General features: G+C 41.9%; 1 protein-coding gene across 4 annotated transcripts in view; it reads right to left on the bottom strand.

Moving 5' to 3' along the window:
- Positions 1 to 21,040, bottom strand: part of FAM120A (family with sequence similarity 120 member A) — a 103,473-nt gene that overhangs the window by 12,692 nt on the left and 69,741 nt on the right. For 2 of the 4 annotated variants that reach the window (XM_082401037.1, XM_082401036.1), the window contains exons 11-13: positions 14,263 to 14,512; positions 6,579 to 6,693; positions 1,026 to 1,235 (exon numbers count right to left, since the gene is read on the bottom strand). In XM_082401037.1, coding sequence (XP_082257163.1) covers positions 1,026 to 1,235; positions 6,579 to 6,693; positions 14,263 to 14,512 — 575 coding nt within the window. Of the gene's footprint in view, positions 1 to 1,025; positions 1,236 to 5,147; positions 5,203 to 6,578; positions 6,694 to 14,262; positions 14,513 to 21,040 lie in introns of those variants that run through there. The other 2 variants (XM_082401038.1, XM_082401039.1) reach the window with 2 other exon arrangements.

Genomic DNA, 21,040 nt, shown 5'->3' with positions numbered 1-21,040 from the left:
TAATCAGAGAAATTGAAAATCTGCTTACTCTGTAAATCTGTCTTTAGACTGAGCTTGACTAAAGCAGCACGTGGGAGAATGCATGTTTTGTAGTCTAAGGTTAAAAAGCTTGCAGCACATGTGAGTTTCTTTTATATAAAGGGACAAGATAACCTCATAACCTACTTCACTTTATTTTTAAATCAGGATTTTTAAAAAGTACAGTCAATCCTCATTATTCATGAGTTCCACATCTGCACACTTACCCACTTGCTAAAATTTACTTGTAACCTCAAAATCAATACTCCTGGCATTTTCATAGTCATTTGAAGACATTTGCTAAGTGGGATAAAGTTTGAGTTGCCACCTGAGCTTGAAGAAGACAGCACTGCCTTCGTGTTTCAGCTGTTATACTGTAAACATGTGTCCTGTTCACTGTCTCCTTAGTGCCACATTTTTCGTGTTTTTGTGAATGATTTTGTTGTTTGAAACGGCCCCAAGAGCAGTGCTGAGTACTGACTAGTGCTCCCAAGTGCTAGGCTGTGATGTGCCTTACAGAGAAAATGCACGTGTTAGTTAAATGAGCTTTGGTGAGGCTGAGTTATAGTGCTGTCGGCCATAAGTTCAATGTGAGTGAATTAGTAGTATATATGCATTAAGAAGTATTTAAACAGAAACACACGTAAAACAAGGTTATGTATCGACTGTTTGACAAAGATGATGTGACGGGAGGCTTGCAGGAACCTAACCGTATATTTCCCCTAAGAGCAAAGGTTCAGTATTTGCTAATTCAGTGTTCAAGGCGAATATATAGAATATAATTACCGTGAATAATGAGAACCAAGTGCATATCCTGAGCTGGGCACTGAACTGGCATTTAGTTACACACTGGGCTGGGCCCAATCTAAATCAAATTCCTGTCACACAGGCTCATTACAAATTCGGTAGGAAAGACAACAGATTAGCCAGTGAGCGTTATTTCATTCTGGTTGGAGGTGGCCACCCGCTCCTCCCTGCCCCAACCAGCCTGCTTTCTTGCAACTGACCTGACCATCACAGAGGTCGATGAGTGGGGTCTTTTCCCGGCTTGCTTTGAGGAGTTTGGACTGGAAGAGCTTCCCATCAAAATACATCCAAGGACAGCAGTGTTCCCAGGGCACTGGCTGGCCACACGCGTCGTTCGCAAACAGGGCCATGTCCACGCCACTCATGAAGAGAGCTGACAGCTGAATGCCGCGGGGGTCGAGGTTCTCAATCTTTAAATGGAAAAGAGTGATTTCTATGGAGTAAGAGTACTACAGTATCCAATTCTTGCAATGTCTGACTACAACTCTCCACACGTAATGAGCACACCCCTCAACCAAATGCCCCATAAGCAGCCCTATCACTACCTTACAGTGACTTAACACTGACTTGTCTGAACAGAAAGACTTATGTTATTTAACAAATTTAAATTTAAGAGACTGTTTTATAAACATACTGAAATATTTCAATTTGGAATTTGTAAAGAGTTACACAAGTATAAAGTAATGCTGTATTTAAGGTGGACACATGACAAAGTAACAAATTATTAATAGTCTCCTTAGCAGTTAAGAAGCCCACAATTCATTTACGAAATAAAATTTTACACTGAAGATTCTAAACACTGGTAATATATTAATAGAAATGTTGTAAAAAGGAATATTCTACTAAGATTCTGCATTTTTCGAGCAGTTATCTTAAAAAATTACTTGGTATAATTTCATTCTAAAGTTTGTACTTTATGTTTACATTATTTTATATGTTAATGTTTTAGATAGCAACTTATTAATGAGACTGTCAAAATGTTTCAGGAGAAATGGATAGCTTATAAATGAAAGAACGCAACAGCAAAAACATTGTATTTGAACCATGCAGACTACCAGAATCTAAAGACTTGTATCTGTGGGTTCTTCTCACTCAGTCATTAGTGTTGTGAGCCTTCCTTTGTACACACAGCCCTTTCTTCTAGCATCTAATGTGTAGGATAAGAAACACTGACAAATACAGTCAACTCTTGATTATCTGTGAAGGACCTTGTTTGTGGATTATCCAGGACTGAGTTTTAACTGTCCTGGTTTCTGTCTTCCCACCTTCCACGCTATTTTCTAAGGTGATGGTATCTTGAGAATGCAGTCTTTATGGGTACCAAACTAAGCAATGCCTAATTGTGGCAGGTAAACTGGCTTTTCATTAAAGATAAAAAAGATGACTCCAGTGCCAAATACTAATGAATTTATGATTATCTGATGTTTTGTGCTGTCAGTGTCAACATTCCCCATTATCAGCTAACACTGTGTTTTCCAACCCCCTCCCCCCCCCCCTTTTTTTTTTTAAATTTGAAGTCAATGCAGTAAAGAACTTCCTGAACCTGGAGAAGTCTGTCCACCCCTCCCAGCCCACCTCTGCTGGCTCCTGCTTCTCTAATGTAGTGTCAGAAAATGGAACTAATAAACATGTTCAGTTGAGGGCAGGTGGGGTCAGGATGATAGAATTTGATGCCTTTTTACATTTATGAGCAGAAAGGGGAGAGAAAGAGGGTCAAAATGGGAAAAAAAAAAAAAAAAAGTCACCTAACTTACTTAGATCCCCACTGGCCTTGCCTTTCTCTGCACTGCAGAAAGGAAGTGGAAACTCCCTTCTTCTGAGTCCTGAGGCAGAAAGAGGGAGTTTCTCCTCCCTAAACACTGACGCTGTGGGAAAGTGGCACAGCAGCGATGCCAGTCCAAGCGTGGAGGCTGCCTGTGCAGAAACCCATCCCCCGGCCCCTCTGCAGGGACGATGGCAACCAGGCCTCTAGCCGCTCTCTCACTGTCAGCCCACAGCCTTCCAGGCCAGAGGAGGGAGGACCAGGTCAAGGCTGAGGGGAAGGGAACGATGGTGCCGATGCTGCTCTAAAGACGTCTGCTTTATAACAAAGTGCCAGCAGGGTCCTTCTGGTGAAATCCGATACTGCTGTCATTTCTTAGTCACTGGTGGTGTTGGTCATAGCCACCCTTAGCCCTTATTTAACTAATATAGCTCAAAACCATTTTGGGCAGATGGCCATCTGAGTGCTGAGGCTAAGAAATGGGAGCCAGTGCGTGGAACACAGAAGCACCCTAGTTAGAACAAGTAACCTCCCAGTGAGCGGATGGGAGGAATGGATAAATCTACATTATCCACACACATATATATTCATTTTAAATGGCCTCATCATTAGTTGAAGAACTGTGTTTTTATGGGTTTAAAAAATGATTTTCAAGTCAATTTGTTTTAGAAATAACAACTACCATTAATTCAATAGAGAAAAATTCTTAAAATAAAAACTGCCTAAATAATGTGAATAAAATCTCAATTGCTGTGTGGATTTCACTTCATTCAAAAAAACTTTTAATTACTTTACGTGGTGTTTTATATTTCATTCCCTAAATGTTAATTACACACATAATACTATCTAATATTTACGGGGCACTTAACAAATATGTATCAGACACCACTCTAAGTATTTTTCCATATACTATTTCATTAACATCTCAACAATCTTATGTATGATACTGCTGTTAGTACTCCATTTCATAGATGGAGAAACTGAGTCACAGAGAGCTCAAGGTCACAAAACTGATCTGGTGGCACCAGAATCTGAACCCTTGATCATAGAAATGGTTGCAATATTCACATTCCAACCTCATTCTCTTATACCACATAAGATAAAATATTCACCATTATTCAAAGTTCCTCAACTAGAAAAATAGTGACAAAATTTTATGATCTTACAGGAAATACAAATATAGAATGTATCTCTGGCCAATTAGTTCAAGAACCAAATTCCACTGAGGTTACTTGGTCCAACTTCTAATTACTGGGCAACAGACTCTTACTTTGATTTGTCATATTTACCTATACGCACAACAATTCTTACAGGTATCACAGACATGCTGCACGTCCCTACTACTGTCTTTAAAGCTCTTCATTTTCCATCTTTTAATTCTGCACTTGGCATGTGAAACTGTTAAAAGAATTTAAGGCAATTATAGGGATGTCAAAAGCAAGGGAGAAAGAAACTGGATAAATATTAAAACTGTGCAAAGGTCCTTCTCCTCATCCTTCACCCGCCCTCCTCCAAACACAGCGTCAGTGCTGATTTTACCTTAGTCATTATGTTTGTGCTGGTAACCTAGGAGAAGCGCCACAAAAATAAACCAGGGAAAAAGTGAGGGCTGTCAATCATTGTCATGGATCCTCAAGGAGCCACGCAGAACACTCAACTGTTCAGGGTCATGGCGGGAGGACAGAGACTGGACAAGACGAAACTCTTGCAAATTCATTTAAACCAACGGTTTCAACACCTTTTCCCACCAAACCTCCTAACAGAATAGCCATCAAGAGGCCAAACTGTTCAAAATTAGGTCTTCTCTTTCTCTTCTCCTATTTATTCTCAAAGCATATAATGGACAAAAATGGGAGAAGAAAAACAGGATCTGGGCAATCCACAAACTGGATAATGGCCCCTAAAACAACAACAAAAATCAAGAGTTGACTATATCCTCAACAGGAAAATGGTATTTTATAGAAAAGCATCGTCATTGTTTTTGAAATATCAAAACAACTTTAATGGTTAAGTGAGAAAGCAATTTTGAAATTTACTTTTCTATCACTGAATTTTGGGACCCTCAGTCTCTGTATAGGGATTTTTGTTCATTTAAATAATGATTATTCCTATCAGTTCTCAATCTGATAGCTGAGAGGATCTCTGATCTTAAAAAACCCCCAACTATCTTTCCCCCCAATGAATGCTGTTATTTTCCCTTCCAGCTCTTTCAGAATTTATGGTGCTCGTGAATGAAGCACTAACGATGCAGGCTGTCCTTGGTGAAAGGAACACAGACCTCCAGACCAGCAAGACCCAAAGGGATAGTGGTGGGCCTGAAGTAACTGCACATAAAATGGGTCTTTCTAAACACAGCTCTAGAAACGCCTGGCTTTAGATGAAGAATCAGGAGAAAATTATGAAAGCACTAAGACCTCAAAAGAACCAAAATGAAAGCTTAGAGTGCGACTGTCTTTCAAAAGTTATATCCTATGTGTTGATCCAAAAATGAAAAGGATATGGGAGAAGATGAACTTTGAGTAAAAGCAAGTTGATGGTGAATAAGGCTTGGTGGGCATACCTGATACCTGGCGGTCTGATTTTCAGAACTGGGATGTCAATACTGATGTAATAATCTAAATAAGAGAAACAGGAAGTAGAGGTAGAGGGATGGCACCACACTCTAGTAAAAGTATTTACAACACCCCTGAGCACAGTCTGCTGATGAAGATGCTGGTGACGGCACCACACGCTAGGACACAGGGAGGGAGAGCCTGCACTTAGTACCAGCCTCTTGGGGGGACACCCGGCCAAATATTCTAGAATGAAAACTTAAATTCAAAACCATTTAAAAAAATAATTTCTGCCTAACAAACAGAAAAGCTTAAACTACAAAGAATACAATTTGAGGTAGATTCTCCTAAGTTTGGCTGTCTTTAGTTTAGCTTGTTTCAAAGTCATCAGAAGCCTAAGGCGACCACAAATGACATGGGCTCCACACAGTTCAGGGTCAACACCGGATTACTGAATTTAACTCAGTAATTTAGGGGAAACCAGAGATTTATTGAGCCCCAACAATAGAATACTGAAAACCCATCAAATGAGCCTAAAACTCTTCTGCAGGGAAAGAACGCCTTCATAAAGAATGGCAAAAAGATCTAAAAGTGAAGGCGATTTTGTCAAAAGAGATTACTTGATTACAAATCAAATTTTGTAAAAAACAAACAAAAAACACAAACAACAACAAAAAAAAACCCAAACCAATGGCAAAGAAAAAATACAAAACCCTGTACATTAAAAAGAAAAGGCAGATCCACTAATTTAGCTAACTCTGAAAAGTATTGAATTTTCTAAAATTTAGTGTAGAAATTAGAAAGCGAGTACAGCCATGTGGACACAGTGACTAATAAAAGTGCACTGAAAAGATAAGCACACCAAAAAATCAGGTGACAACATGGAGAAAATTAATACTGTCAAAACAATTAAAGAAAAAAAGGAATACTAGAAGGGAAAATTAAAAGGAATACGATGTTAAATGCTGACTAAAAGGGCACAGGGATGATGACATAACATTGTTCTTCAAGTGGTTTTTTTAAAAGGGATTTACAGTACTAGGAGGGCAAAGACTATTTTTTAGAGAAAACGAATGTTGTATTTAGGAACAACAGAACGAAACAAGAAAAAGAATCCTGGCCAGATGTTAGTAAATTCTTAGGACCAAGCCCTCCCAGGGTTTGGGATCCCCACCTGAAATAAAAGGCAAGTTTATTTCCTGATGTGGAAAACGAGAATAAACACCCATTGGTAAACAAGGGAAAATCTTTATCGAACAAAAGTAGACTTGACTGTTTCCATAACCGGGAAGGAAATTCCTTTTGCCCTGAAGGCTCTAAGTTCACGTCATTTTTATTACTAGTTTAGTGCACTGAGTGACTCCTCGGTGAGGTTAGCTGTGTCTCACAGAACTCCAAAACAAGACTTCCCAAAACAAGGAATGAGGCTTGTCAATTACCTTGAGCTCCTGCAGCTGATCAGGCTCATAGAGTTTGGGGGACAACGCCTGTGCCAGGAAGGCATCCAGCTCCTGGCGACGCAGTATCCGTGCTCCAGGCCATTGCACCATATACCTACAGCGGGTGGACAGAGAAGGCCTGGTGTCAGGATGGAGCAGTCACCAGTCACATGCATAACCTGGTGTTCAGGTTCTAAGGAGACTCAGGATGACACAAGCTAAGGAGGCCTATATGGATTTCTTACCCAGCTTTTCTATTTTCACTGGATGATGCCAATTACAAGTGAAAACCTAATCCATCATCTGGGCTGATAAGAATGTTCGGAGTAATTAAAAATAACACTAAATCTAAACACACTGCAAACCAGCTGGTAAGTGATTTTTTTGATACAACTTTACTTTTGTGAGGTAAAAGTTAAGCACAAGTTTTACCCTGAAACCCTGAAAATATATGTTAAGCGCAAATTTGTATGATTTATCTATTTTAATTCAAGACAGGATACCTGGGAGGCAGGCCCTAGGTCCAAATAAGCAAGATTTATCTCCTGATGAAGAGTAAGTGTTGTGCGGACTGTCTGCACAGAAGGGGCTCTGGCAGTGGCAGGTGAATGCTCTGCAGTGGAATAGGAAGGGACAGCAGGGACAAGAACTAAAGCTTCAGCCTTCAGAACTGGTACCTGCAATCCCTGGGGACACACAGACTTACTGGGGCCACCCTGGTGTGAGCAGCGAAAGGGAAATCAATTTCTACAACTTCAACTTCCATTTGTACTATCTGCCTGAGAACTGCCAGGTGTCCACAGTCCCTTTTCTCTGCCAATCATTTCCCCTTTACTCACCTTGCCGCACGGCACTGCCCCAGTGACAACCTCCAGGACATTAAGCAAAGGCACAATCCCAAATAGTATTTGGGTGTGAGAGAGTAAAGGGTTAACCACCAAGAACTTCGTCATAAGTCTCATTGCATGTCCAGTGGTTCCTAAGTCTCTGCATTCAGCAAACTTGAAGGATGACCTAGCCAAGTTGCCAGATGATCACCAAAAATAACTTCTGGAGATACACAGATCCCTATGTGATCTCTGGCAAATAGCTTAAAAGGAGTCTGGAGAACTGTGACATGCCTAACAAAGCTCTTTCCAGTACTGTCTGCTGAGAAAGTTTTCTCAGTGCTTAAAATTTAAGTCAACAAAAATCAGCATCAGAGTTGGTACAGAGCCCGCTCTCATTTCTGTAATAATTAACATCCATCCACAGGAACATAAACTTAAAAGGTGAAGGAGGAAGTTTCATCCAGTTGATTAAGAGAAGTATTTTCAATAAAAATCCCAATAGAAAATGAAAGTGCCTGCTGGTGCCAGGCACTAGTCTGAGCATTTACACACACTGATTCCTCAGATGGTCACAGCAACTCTGAGGCAGGAACCATTACTATCCCATTGTAGAGATGGGGAAGTGGAGGCACAGAGCTTATATACTTCATGGTAAAATTATGTAGTAGAAGCAGGAAGGGCATGCAGTTTCAAGGTAAACAAACAGTGGATGTATGGTATTTAGATTCGAGTGATATAAAAGTTTTACTTCATTAAACTGTCAACATTTACAATGACAAAAATAACACCCTTTGCAATTGTTTGAGTGCCAAAAATCTTAAATAAAAGTCTTACTGAGTTTTTACCAGGGCTTGTTGCAAGAAGCAGCAAATCTGAAGAAAGTCTCCCTACTTTTCTCTGAAAAAAATTACTGTGGAAAGATTTTGCTCAATATACAATGTTCTTTGCCTAAGTATCCATGTTATACAACCCTTTTATTTCTTATTTTTAAAAAATTGTGGTAAAATACACATAACATAAAATTTACCACTTTAACCATTTTTAAGTGGATAGTGCAAGGGCATGAGGTGCATTCATGGTGTTGCACAGATATCCTCCCATCGTCCATCATTACAACTCTTTTCATCCTGCAGATCTATGAAACACTAACTCCCCTCCTCATCCCCTAGCCCTAGGCTAGATGTTTCTTTAAAAATTATGAATCAGAAAAAGATTGTTTTGGGGACAGGCTGGTTTTCTTAAGATCTTTCCTGGTTTTTCTGGCAGCAAAGACTCTCAGCAGTCAGTTCAGCTGCAACAATGAAAAGTCTTTTGGGTTAGAATACCTACCATTTCCTCCATTTGGCTTTCTATTTACATTTTAACAAAGTCATCCTTTATCTCTTTTTCAATGTAAGTCCTCAGAAAGACTTTCTGGATGTAGAAAGAGTATGAAGTGTGTTCATAAAGATATGCATGTACATAGATAGACAGCTTAAATACCATAGAACATGGATGGCACCGATGGCACTGCAGTCAGGGGCAAAGGTGAGAGCAGCAAAAACTGACCCTTGGTTATCTCACGTGTTCACGCTCTTCCTATCTGTGCACTGACAGTGTTTTCAATCACTTTGTGTTTCTCAGTTTTCTCTAGACATTCTTTTCCATGTCTTCTTCCTGGGTCGGGCCTTAAGTTTCCTACCCTGGAAGTCTGAGGGTATCTGCAGTTCCCCCTTAGTCACCTCTCCTCTCACTACCCTTTAGAAGCATGGAAGCTGGAACAGAAGCAGGTCTCCACGTCACTTGGGGGACCAACGTGGTCTGCCTCCTATTGGCACAGATGGGGAGCTGGACCCTGGTATGCTACTTGGGGTGTTGGAAAAGCCTGCACTTGTTTGGGGGCTCAAGCCCTCTATCTCCCTTTTTTTATTTATTAAGTTCCTCCAGAACGTAACTCAGTCTGTCTTCTCAGAAGCTCTCTTGGATAAGGACCTCGTCTGTCTGGTCTCAGCTGTACCCTAGGAAAGGCTGCTTTCTGTTCTGTTCTGGACACTTGCTTCACCCTCACACTGAACCTCTGCTCAGATGCTGGCCCCTCCTCATCTTCACTACAAGGATTTCTAGAGATGTGACTGCCATTTCTTCCCCCATTCTCCTGATTGCTGTTGTATGGGTGCTGATATCATTAGTGAAAGCATAGAGAAAACCACCACCTCCCAGCTGGGGTATGCCTGCCCCAAAGGCAGAAGCGGAATCTCATTGCGAAGGAACACAGGCAAATCTAGACGGAGAAATAGTCTACCCAGAGGTTGACAAACTGCACCCAGGGGCTGGCTGCCTGTTTTTAAACACAGTTTCCTGGAGCAGCCACACGCATCAGTTCACATGCTGTCTAAAAGACGTATGATCTGCAGATCCCTGGTCTGCAAACAAACCAGTGTTTATTCTTCAGAAACATCTCTGCATCAACCCAAAGAAACACGAGAAGCTTCCTGAGATTGGAGGAGACAAGGCACCTGAGCGCAAGCACAAGGCAAGATTTTGTTGCTAACAAAGGATGTTATTCGGATAACAGGAGAAATCTGAGTAAGATCTGTAGATCAGATGTATTAGTATTATTTTTCTGATTTTGATAATGTCCTTGTTTTTTTAGGAAACATAAAGAGTTTAGGGGTAAAGAGGTATCATACTCACAACTTCCATTCAAGGGATTAAGGAAAAACACACAGACACATGGAGAGAAGAGGAGAAAGCCACTGCAGTAAAAGGTTAATATGTGGGGAATCTGGGTGAAGAATAGCCACCAACTTTTTGTACTAATCTTATAATTTCTTCAAGTTTGAAATTATGTTAAAAAAAAAAAAAGGATTAAAGGAAGGGGAGAGCCTTTGGGATGACAGCCCAACCTTGTGACTGCTGACATTTGCCCCGCCCCAGCCATCAAGGCCAAGGGTCATGCTGTGTGGCCTCCACAGGGCCTTACCATATCTGGGACACAGGCTCTGCCCTTTGTTGCCCCCTCCCCCATCCTCAGCAGACCTTTGTCACACAGCTGCAATTTCGCCAGAGAAAGACCACTGGGCCACTGGCCCCAGGCCACAGCCTGTCCTTGGCAGGCCCTTGGAGACATACACCAACCCTCTTACTCATTTGCACCGCCCCCCGCAACCCCCTGCTCCATGCCCTTCCCACTCTTCACCCCACGTTCTCAGCAGGTCATACCCATCAATCAAACAGAAGCCATGCAGGGAATCCTTCTTTACCTGCTTGTCCCTGTGGCCCAAAACACTCATGAAGGTAGAACAAATTCTCTTAGCAGAAGTGGACCAACCCATTTACTGGTGTCCTGGCCCCAAATCCCCGAGACTGGTCCCATAAGCCATTCTCTCTCATCTCTCCCCAACCACCTCGCCTCAATAAGCCCCTCCTCCTCAGGATCTGAAACTGTGAGTCTTTCCCAGTGGGAAACTCCATGGCTCCAAGCCCACAATGCACACAACAGTCTGCACAACCAAGCACGTCTTCTGGCTTCCACCAGAGTAGCAAGTACGAGGGAACCTGTGCTGCACTCACTGTAGCTTCTCGACACCACAGAGATAAGCACAGGAGGAGGTTTGGTGAAATGAGAGATTACTAGTTGCATTTACTAACCTTTTCAAGTTCTAAAATGAGTACGTTTTTTATAAACAACACAAAAAAATAAAAACAGGGACCAGGACAATCCTGAAACCTGGAAAGACTTTCCAAAGGCCATCTGAACAGTGCCTAAAAGAAGCAGAGCTGTTTCTGGGGTAATGACCAAGGAAGGGCCACAAGGACAAAGACAAAGAGTGGGGCCCAGTAATATATCTGGAGAAAAACATGGTCCGAAAGGATACATGCACCCCAATGTTCATTGCAGCACTGTTTACAGTAACCAAGACATGGAAGCAACCTAAATGTCCATCAACAGAGGAATGGATAAAGAAGATATATACAATGGAATATTACTCAGCCATAAAAAAGAATGAAATAATGCCATTTGCAGCAACATGGATGGACCAAGAGACTGTCATGTGGACTGAAGTAAGTCAGACAGAGAAAGAGAAATATCGTATGATATTGCTTATATGAGGAATCTAAAAAGAAATTACACAAATGAATGTATTTACAATACAGAAGTGGACTCACAGACTTAGAGAATGAACTTATGGTTACCAGTGGGGGAAGGGTGGAGGGAAGGGATTGTTAGGGAGTTTGCGATTGACATGTACACACTGCTACATTTAAAAAGGATAACCAACAAGGACCTACTGTATAGCACAGGGAACTCTGCTCAATGTTGTGGCAGCCTGGATGGGAGGGGCGTATGGGGGAGAATGGACACATGTATGTGTATGGTTGAGTTGCTTTGCTGTGCACCTGAAACTATCACAACACTGTTAATTGGCTATACTCCAATATAAAATAAAAAGTTAAAAACAAACCCCAAACCAAAAGGTATATGAAAAAAAAAAGAGTGGGGCCTGGTCACACTGTCCAGTCTGCACCCACCAGGCAACCCAGTGTCCCAGGAGGCCCAGTGCATGGAGAAACAAGACGTGAAGGCACCGCCATCCCAAGGAGCATGAAATAATGTGAGCACTGTGCTCACGTCAACACAGCAGTGGCTTGTCCTGCACTAATGTACAGCTGCTTCTGGCCAAGAGGCAGCCAAACAAGCCTTAGGCACAGCACACATCGTCCTCACTCAGTGCCCAGTGGGACCTTCAGGTCAGGTACATGGTAGACAGTTAGCTGTCCACCCACTAGATTAAAGGCCACACATCATTTTAAACTTGGAAGACACACAAAGTAACCAAAATCATTACTGCTAATTTGATCTTAGAGCACCCAAAGTCTTAATCTTAACGTTTTGGCTAATATAAAATGAACTCTCCATCAGAGGAAACCAGAAGAGGATTCTAAAACCAAAACAAAAAAACTAGTCTTTCCCACTAGCTAATCCTCAATGGAGATAAAGATAAGAAACTGATACAGTATGCTAATTTTAGTCAACCTCAATTTAATTAAGGAAAGGCTTCTAAATAAGTTATTGGCCTTAAAGTCGGTTATGAATGTAAGAAACTTCAGGAAATAAACACCTGACTAAAGCTCTGCCCCCATCCTCAGGAAGCAGGTGAGACCCAGTGGGGGTCAGGGGACCATGGAGAAGGGGCCAGCCCAGGGGGATGGGACACACAGGGCTGGGGCAGGTGACGACCTGTATGGCAGCTGGGCCCCAGGCTCTCACTGTCTGTCAGGGCCAGAGACCATACACATGGGAAGGGAGAGCTAGGATGGGCAGGTTGAAGATATCAAAAAGCGGAAGTCTACAAACATGCAGTTGTTTGTGTGCCTGTATGCACACTGGGGAAGGTCTGGGAGCAGCAAAGTTGCTGTCAAGAGCCTGGTGTCCAATACTGACCCCATCACTAGAAACCAGGGCTGCTGGGAAAAGGGGGCATCCACGGTAAGGTCAGAATCTCTGCACAGAAGTGCTCACATGGAGGCCAGACTGACAAGGCCCACAACTGGCCCAACAGGTGACAGTGGAGCACCAAATTACATGATGGCAGTAGTGGACCACAAGTCATTGATGAAGCCAGGAGCCCATGTTGATATAAATACACTGAAGTCTGAGGAGGAATGGCATGTTTACACAAAGTGCCTCCCATGAAATCGTATTAGTTACAAGGGGGACAGAATGGCCTTGCTGGAGAGGCCAGGCAGACACCCCCTTTGCCAAGCGGTCAAAGCACAGATGCACAGCATGGATGAGACAGGAGGAGCAGAGGAACAGCTCTGCCCTCTACCAGCATCTGCTGAAGACCAATGGGACTTCACCTCCAACTACAAAGGGAGGCGCTGCAACAAACCCTGAAGTTAAGATAGAAATAAAGTATTAATGTTGATGGATCCTGATGGTTGTATTGTGGTTACATAGGACAGTGTCCTTGTTTGTTATAAAATCACAAGTTTTTTTTTTTTTAAATCAAGTATTTAAAAAAAAAAGCTCTTTGTATTATACTTGCAACTTTTTCCTAAGTTTGAAATTGGTTCCAAAAAAAAACCCTCAAAAAACTAATTCACCTGATTCAAGTATGCATGCCAATTCAAATTAACTCCAAAACGCCAACAGTGTCCACATAGGCATTTGTGGCCCATTGGCTGAGAGGGTCTGGAAGCACAGAGTGCCCACATCTAGGTTTTTAAACCCCTCTCTCCAAGGCAGGAGCCAGCCCCTTAGAGATGGCAGGTTCCAGGGCAGATACAGAACAGCCTGGGCATCTTGTGGTGCCAGAAAGCAAGGACATCCTGGGGGGACAAGGGACATAGGAGCCACTGAACGAACTCCCAAGGTCTGAGCTGGAACAAACTGAACAACCAAATAACAAGGTTATATCAGGTTATAACCCTAGGAAGAGAGATAACCACGAGTCCATACTGATCTACATATGGTTAAATAAATGAAGGAGGAAGAAGACACACATTTTCCCTAAAGAATAATTACAAATAATACATAATATAGCTCCCCAATAGCCTTCAAAAGCTTTAACATTTAAAGGATAAACTATGTTTAAACTCATTATGATATTTGCATAAAATACAGGTTCATCAAATATACCTATTTTATAAACATACTATATAGCATCAATTCAGATCCACATTGCATTTACATGGCCTATATTTCTATAATATATGAAAATATGAGATGAGGACAAACTTCAACCGACAACATGATTCATCTGGAATAACCCCCACCTACTTCATACAGAAAGCGTCTTTGAGAGGCATTTGTACAAGCACCTGCTAGAGAACACACAGCGGCTGAGGCAGCGGCCAGCAGCACCTACCGTAGGACGCAGCACAGCACCGTGAGATGAGTGGGCACGCTGGCTGGGTTGAGCATGGCTGGTGTGTCTGACCTCATGCAGGCCAGGAAGGCCCTCATTCTGCGGTTCTTGTCCTCCACTGCCTTCCCCAGCCAGAGTCTCTTCAGATTGGGGCAGGTCCACTCCCTGAAGGCAAGAGCTTCCACCAATTCTGGGGTTTGCGGAGATTTCCCTTTGTAAGCTGCCCACTCTTTAATGATCACTGGTGAAACTACAGGAAGGAAAATCAGAGAACCATTTATGCCCTATCTCAGCTACTTTAAGCCTAACAAAAACAAACAGCTCTAATAATTACAGTATGAAGATATCATTCTGGTATAACAATGGATTCTCTCATTAGTAAGCCATCGGTCATCAATCCTCACCTCTAATCCTCATTTTGTTCTTTACTCTATGAACTTCGGTGACTCATTCAGATTTTCAGTCAGGCCACCACTAAATTTCTTCTCAATCAAATCAAGCTAGATTTCCCCATATAACTAATATGTATAAATCAAGGATGTTAGATAAAATTTGTTTTAATATTATAAATCCATTAATAGTTTTAGTAATAACAATGGGTACAACTTACAGAAAGTATGTGATTATCAAAGAAATCCATGGAAAATCCGATTTAGATAGCTAAATTGAACTACTGAACCTAATTGAACCTTTTTCTACATGTCATACTAATTAGATCGGAGAAATCATTTGCATTTGGTAGCCACTTTACTTAAGGACCTCCTACTTTAACAAATATAACTGTTAAAGTCTATTTTAAAGATTGGCAGGGACAAACTACCATGTAGTGAGATCCCCAAGGCCCAGTGAGGTGGCAAGCGGAAGCGACAGTCCATGTTTTGAAATCCCAAGTGAAGTCGTTACACAGTATTTCTCTTCAGCAGGACTGAAGACAAACTGTAAAATTCCCCATTTCACTTCAAAAAAAAAATCAAGAAGTACTAAGTTGATTTCATACAAAAAAATGACCTTTTATCCACCGTAGCTTTACCACTATTAGCATCAATTAATTCTTAAAACACACAAACATGCACATTTTCCCACATAATTTCCAGATAACTTAAGGGAGAGACTGTGACGGGGGAAGGAAAACAATGGAGATAAAGCATACTGCAGAGAAATATGTTAAAACTTCTCACCGAAGTGCATTGATGTAAACAATTTCATCAGATTTGGGTGTGAATTTTGTAACAAACAGCTCACTTTGGGCAATAAACATCAGAACTGAAGCAGGGCCCCATGGAGCCCCTGGCCCAGAGAGCTGCTAGCATAACCCACCCTCCCCTCACACGGCTGACAGCTGATACAGAAACCAGGATGGTGCTATGATTCTAACGTGATCTTGGATACATCAATTATATCCAAATAACCATACCCCCTTCCTGGGCTCATTTTCCCTAAAGGAACACCTGAGGCAAACCGAGACTGTGAAGAACCCAAATCCTGACAAAATTAAATGATTAACTGGCTCATCTCTAGCTCCACCCCAAGTCTGAACAGAATCAGGCAAGACAATCATCTCTTCCAATGTCACGAAGAACTTCAGGAGTCAGATACCTGGATATACACAGCTGTTAGCAACAGGGAAAGCAAGCTTTTGCACAATCAACCCCAGTCAAGTCAGGTGACAGTGCGCTGCAGAGGAGTGCCACGCGGCCATTCTGCAGGGACCCCAACTCCCAGGAGCAGGCTGCTTGAGCAGGGGTGCAAGTCAGGACAGTTTCTGAAAATTTTCTTACAAAAAAGTAACTGTTTTGTCATTGGGAAATCCCTTTAATTTACATTTGGATATCTTAGTGTTTAAATGTTAAAAAAAAAATTTAAACTTAAAATGTTTGTTTTAAAATCCATCAAGTCAAAACAGAGATATACATGTATATATAAATACATGTGTCTTTGAATTTATCTATATTTTAGGTGCCAGACACAAACTCATAAGGTCCCCAGCGTCCGGCAGACCCTGTCCTCGGACTCACAATCTAGCACTCACCCCCATTCCTGCCGACCTCCGGCGCGCACAGCTCCACACGTCGCCCACCCGTACGCAGAGGGTGGCCGTCACCACCGCAGCGCCCTCCTAGGTGCAGTACACCCCACCCACCTTTGTCCCAACTACAGTCTGAGAGGCTGGCACATTGTCAGCCCCAAGAAAACAGGTGAAAGGAGGTTACAAGACAACCAGTAATGCTATGTTTCTATTAGGTCAGTTCACAAAGTTCATTTTCACGCCCCCCAAGCAAAAATGCATAAATCTATTTTTTCTATGTAACATCTTCATTTTGATGGCAAAGATTTATTTAATGGAACTAATTAGATTTTATCTTTGGTTGTTAATCTGGGTTAATAACCTAGTTAATCTAAGGTCTCTCACTTTCTTCCCCCAAAATACAAACACGCACACACCCACCACACACGCATGCACACAGAGCATAAGTTTACTGCATCTTAAAAAACTCAGATTATAGTGCCAGGAGTCTCCCTTGAGTTTTCTCAAGAGAGGCTTTCTTATTAAAGCTGTCTTCATCTTCATCCATTTATTTCTTTCCCCTTTGTCAGCTCTGCTCTTGTCTCTCTTTAATAATTTTTAGCAATCATTTTATTACATTGTTTTCATTCTAGAAATAAATTTTTGGTGGAGGATTTTCATTCTCAAGTTCAGAATGCTTAGACCTATACATACTTTATGTTCCATGTCCTACATCGAAGATAAGTGGAGGTCAGAGGTACCAGCAGTCCCTTCACAAGTGGGTCTGTTCACTTGAGTGTTCCCTGAAGCTGCCCTAGACAGCTGTGTCCACACTAGTTGGGGCTCTGAGGGACCTAAGTATGCCTGAATTTACCTGGCATGATGCTGTGTGCTCAGATCCTGTTCAGCCTGTAGAGGCTACAGATGAGAGCACACTCGTGCCTGAGGACCGCCAGCTGATGCTCATGAACTCCCGTGTCCTAGAGAAAGGACTGCCCCAATACTAGCAGGGACATGCAGTCCATACCCACCAGGAGCACAGGACGGGGCAGGGGAGGCTGCAGCTGTAAAGGAGGTATCAGATATAGTAGCTTCCTTATCTGCACTATTCATGACAAGAATTGCTCATATCTAATTTAGGAAATACATGTCTTTATCAGAGAAAATAAATGTGCAGTAACAAAAAGCTTTGTTCCAAAAGCAAAGATGCTTCCAATTTGCTTTATTTTTTTTTAACATTTATCTGTTTTTAAACTGAAAACTTGGAGATCTTTTGCGTATACCACCACTTAATAGCTGTGGAACCTTTGGCCAATCACCTAACAGATATTTATTGAGCACCTACTATGCACTGGGTGAGGCAGGAAAGGCACCCAGGGCTCAGGTGCCAACTCCCACGCGCCAGTGTGAGAACAAGGGTCTCCTTAAATTCTGAGGCCTGGGTCCCTCACTTGCCTCACCCTGGCCCAGCCCTGGAACTAGGCACTAAAAAAAGAGGCCAACAACTCACTCTGTAGCACAATCCAGATGAGGAAACACAAAGGCATCTTGCACCTGTTATGTGCTTTCAACTGTGTGAGATCAACTTATGTTGTATAGGCTCATTACATTAGATTAATTAAAGGTTAGTGTTTTATAGATTAATGAATTCCAAGGGACATCCCATTTTCGGGTTGACACATGGCAGCCTCTGTGTTACAAGCTTGCCCGTTGGGGTGGCTGGTACACACACGGTACCTTCTCTCCCTCTGGCTCCAGGCTTCTCCCCAAGTCGCTGCTGCCCAGGAGGGAAGGCTCGGTCTCTGATTCAGCTCACAGGAATAAGCAGATGCAAAGTAGCCAGCTAACAGCAAGTAATCTGGGCTCTTATCATTTTTGCAAAACCCACTGGTTATACAGGGATTATCCAGATGGTACGGGGCGGCTGGATTATGAGAGCACTCCAAGTGCATGCAGACAAGAGCACTGGGGTATAAAACCCTCTCTGTGAAGGCACCATTTTGGAAAGACATGTTCATGCTGCCTTGTTAAAACAAGAATAAGAGAATCCTAGAGGTTAGCTAATCCAGCTACTGTCCATGAATAAATTTTCTGTGTGCCACCATCAATAAATATTTATCTCGTCTTTTCTACTGACAGGAAAACTCATGATTTCAAGTGGACAGCTTCAAAAAAACTGAATTATTAGATTGTCTTCCTTACCTGAAACTAAACTGAATTTTTACACTGGCAAAAACAACTCCAGGGCACAAGTCTTCTGTATTACTGGAAGCTAAATTTATAATGCAGCTTCTTTACTGGAAGTACCTCTTCAAATACAATTTCCAGACATAAAACACTATTAAAACTTAAGCTGTCCGTAAAAACCCAATGTTTTCCATCAGACGTTAATCATCTACTATTTTCACATTTACACATACAACAACCAGCTACCTTAGAAATCTGTTACAATGCTGAATTTGGGATCCATCCCAGACCAGGAATAATGAACGTTTCATTTTGTAAGCCTGTTCCAACTGACTGGTGGTGGCTGCCTATAGTGCCATATGATGAAGTATGTCTCTAAGCTCAGTGCCAGAGCACCATGAGCAACTAGCAGCGCCTGCTGTAAGGGCTTAGGAGTGAGAGTTGTAGCACACACACAATATGGTTACAGGTAAGGAAAAAGATGGAGACAACTTCCAATACTATGGCCAACTGGACCCTTTGGTCTGTGTCTGTGCAAGTGTGTGTATCTGGGGGAGGAGCCATTGTTTTATACCCTGAGCTCTCCTCTGGAGTTATAGAAAAAAAAACAAAACCACACAAATAAATAAAAACAAAACTCTAGTTCCTTCGTATCACGGCAGAAACAGAAAAATGGATGCAATGACAGCTGGTCAATCCTTCCAATGGGAAAACTGCTGGTTAACTACCAAGCAGCACTGTGTACAGGCTGTGGGGTTCCAACTAGCTAGTCGCCCATTTCCTCATGCTGACGCATCTGTGAGCACCCTCCACAACTCTCAAAAGTAAAAGACTATGAATTTTTTCCTTAAACCTTTCATATCTGAGGCTGGGGGTATCCTACTGTCCACAAACATATACATGCTCAGTAGGCCACGGGGCACATAGAACATGGTGTTACGTGGTGTTATAGACATGTGGTAAACACTATTCTTAGTCTTCATTCTTCCCATTTATGTCATTCCTACTACATTAGAAACTCCGAAGCTCAAGGAACTATGACATAAACATTAATCCAAAAGAGTACCATCAAACACTGCCTGTCACACAACAGTGCCTTCCCCAACAGCTGTCTCTCGAGCTCAGCTGCTCAAAGTTCTGTGAGAAAAAGGCAGTTAGCTAATGCTACTTCTGGAAAGCTTTGAAGAATAAAGAAATTCAGATTAATATATAAACAGCCTTCATAAAATCATAAGAAAAAAATGATAATGGTAACCAATTTTCACACATATTGAAACGGCATGCTAATTAATATTGGTCATGTTATAGTATTCTGCTTTATAATGTAATTCACAATGAACAAATTTAACTTATTTATTTTCAATTAGCAGTCCCAATTATTTGGCACTAACAAAATTTCTAAAGCAAAGTGGACCAGGAAAAAGAAATCAATGTTCCTTTTGGCTTTTCTTGATAGTTTAAAAAGTAGAGAATAAATATGGGGAAATACAAATACAGCGTAAGTATAGTAAATATAAACATAGTATAATATAAACTTGCTTTCTATTTCCATAACTACATCTCACGTGTCTATAATTTATGTCGTCCATCTATTTTCTACAAGCCTGCTTTGTTTTTTTTTTTTTTTTGGCTGCACTGCACGGCTTGCGGGGTCTTAGTTCCCTGACTAGGGACTGAACCCGTGCCCCCTGCAGTGGAATCCTAACCACTGGACCGCCAGGGAATTCCCAAGCCTGCTTTTTTTTTTTACTTAATTTTGAGGAACTGAAGAGACTTGCAGAAAACGGAAGCCAGTTTTATTAAGTGGATAATAATTTTTAAATTCACAAATCACTTCCTGGAATTTTAGCAGTTCAGCTATAGATGAGGCGACTCCTTATCCTATAGTCTTTCTAGAACCTGATCCCTTTCTTCTGGCCCCTTCACCATTGGGGAGTACCTGGGGGAACCCCAGTGCCCAGGTGGCTGAGGAGCGCCCCCAGGGAGAAGAGTCAATAGGGCACTCAAGGCCAGAGCCGACTCCAGGGCGGAAGTGCATCTGAGAAGCAGCCACGCCATCTGGATTTCACACACAAAGGCCTCGAGGCCAGGGCTGGCTCAGACCCAGGCGCCTGTCTCCAGGCCCAGCCTTTATTCCAGCAGCTACAGAGACAGCTAGGTCCCTGTTCCCATCTCTCCCCAAAGCAACTGCCACCATCACCATCCAACACATCTGGGTGAGTCTGTTTGTGTTGGGTCAACAGTCTTCTGATTGGACTGGTAGGATTTCGAATTCCACAATAGTGACTTCAGTAGCGTGCTGCCACAATAAAACAAGTATTCTTATTAATTTCCTAAAAGCAAAATGATAGAACCTAGAAATGGACAGAAAAGAATAGAAAAATAAACTGCCAGCATGTAATTCAATATGATTTTCAAAGGCTGGAATTTTTTAAGGATCCAACTATAGCTATCCTACTTTAACCATATAATGACTTTAAAAATGAAACTTTGGTAAGTCACACGAAAATTCACTGTAGATGATGAACATTTTATCATATGCCTTAAGCAAGAGACTAATGTCCAAATGGATACATGTCTTATATC

Source organism: Balaenoptera borealis (assembly GCF_965194805.1).
Source record: "Balaenoptera borealis genome assembly, chromosome: 8".
Classification (NCBI taxonomy): Eukaryota; Metazoa; Chordata; class Mammalia; order Artiodactyla; family Balaenopteridae; genus Balaenoptera; species Balaenoptera borealis.
The sequence above is the reverse complement of the archived record's forward strand: the minus strand, read 5'-3'. Positions and strand labels throughout refer to the sequence as shown.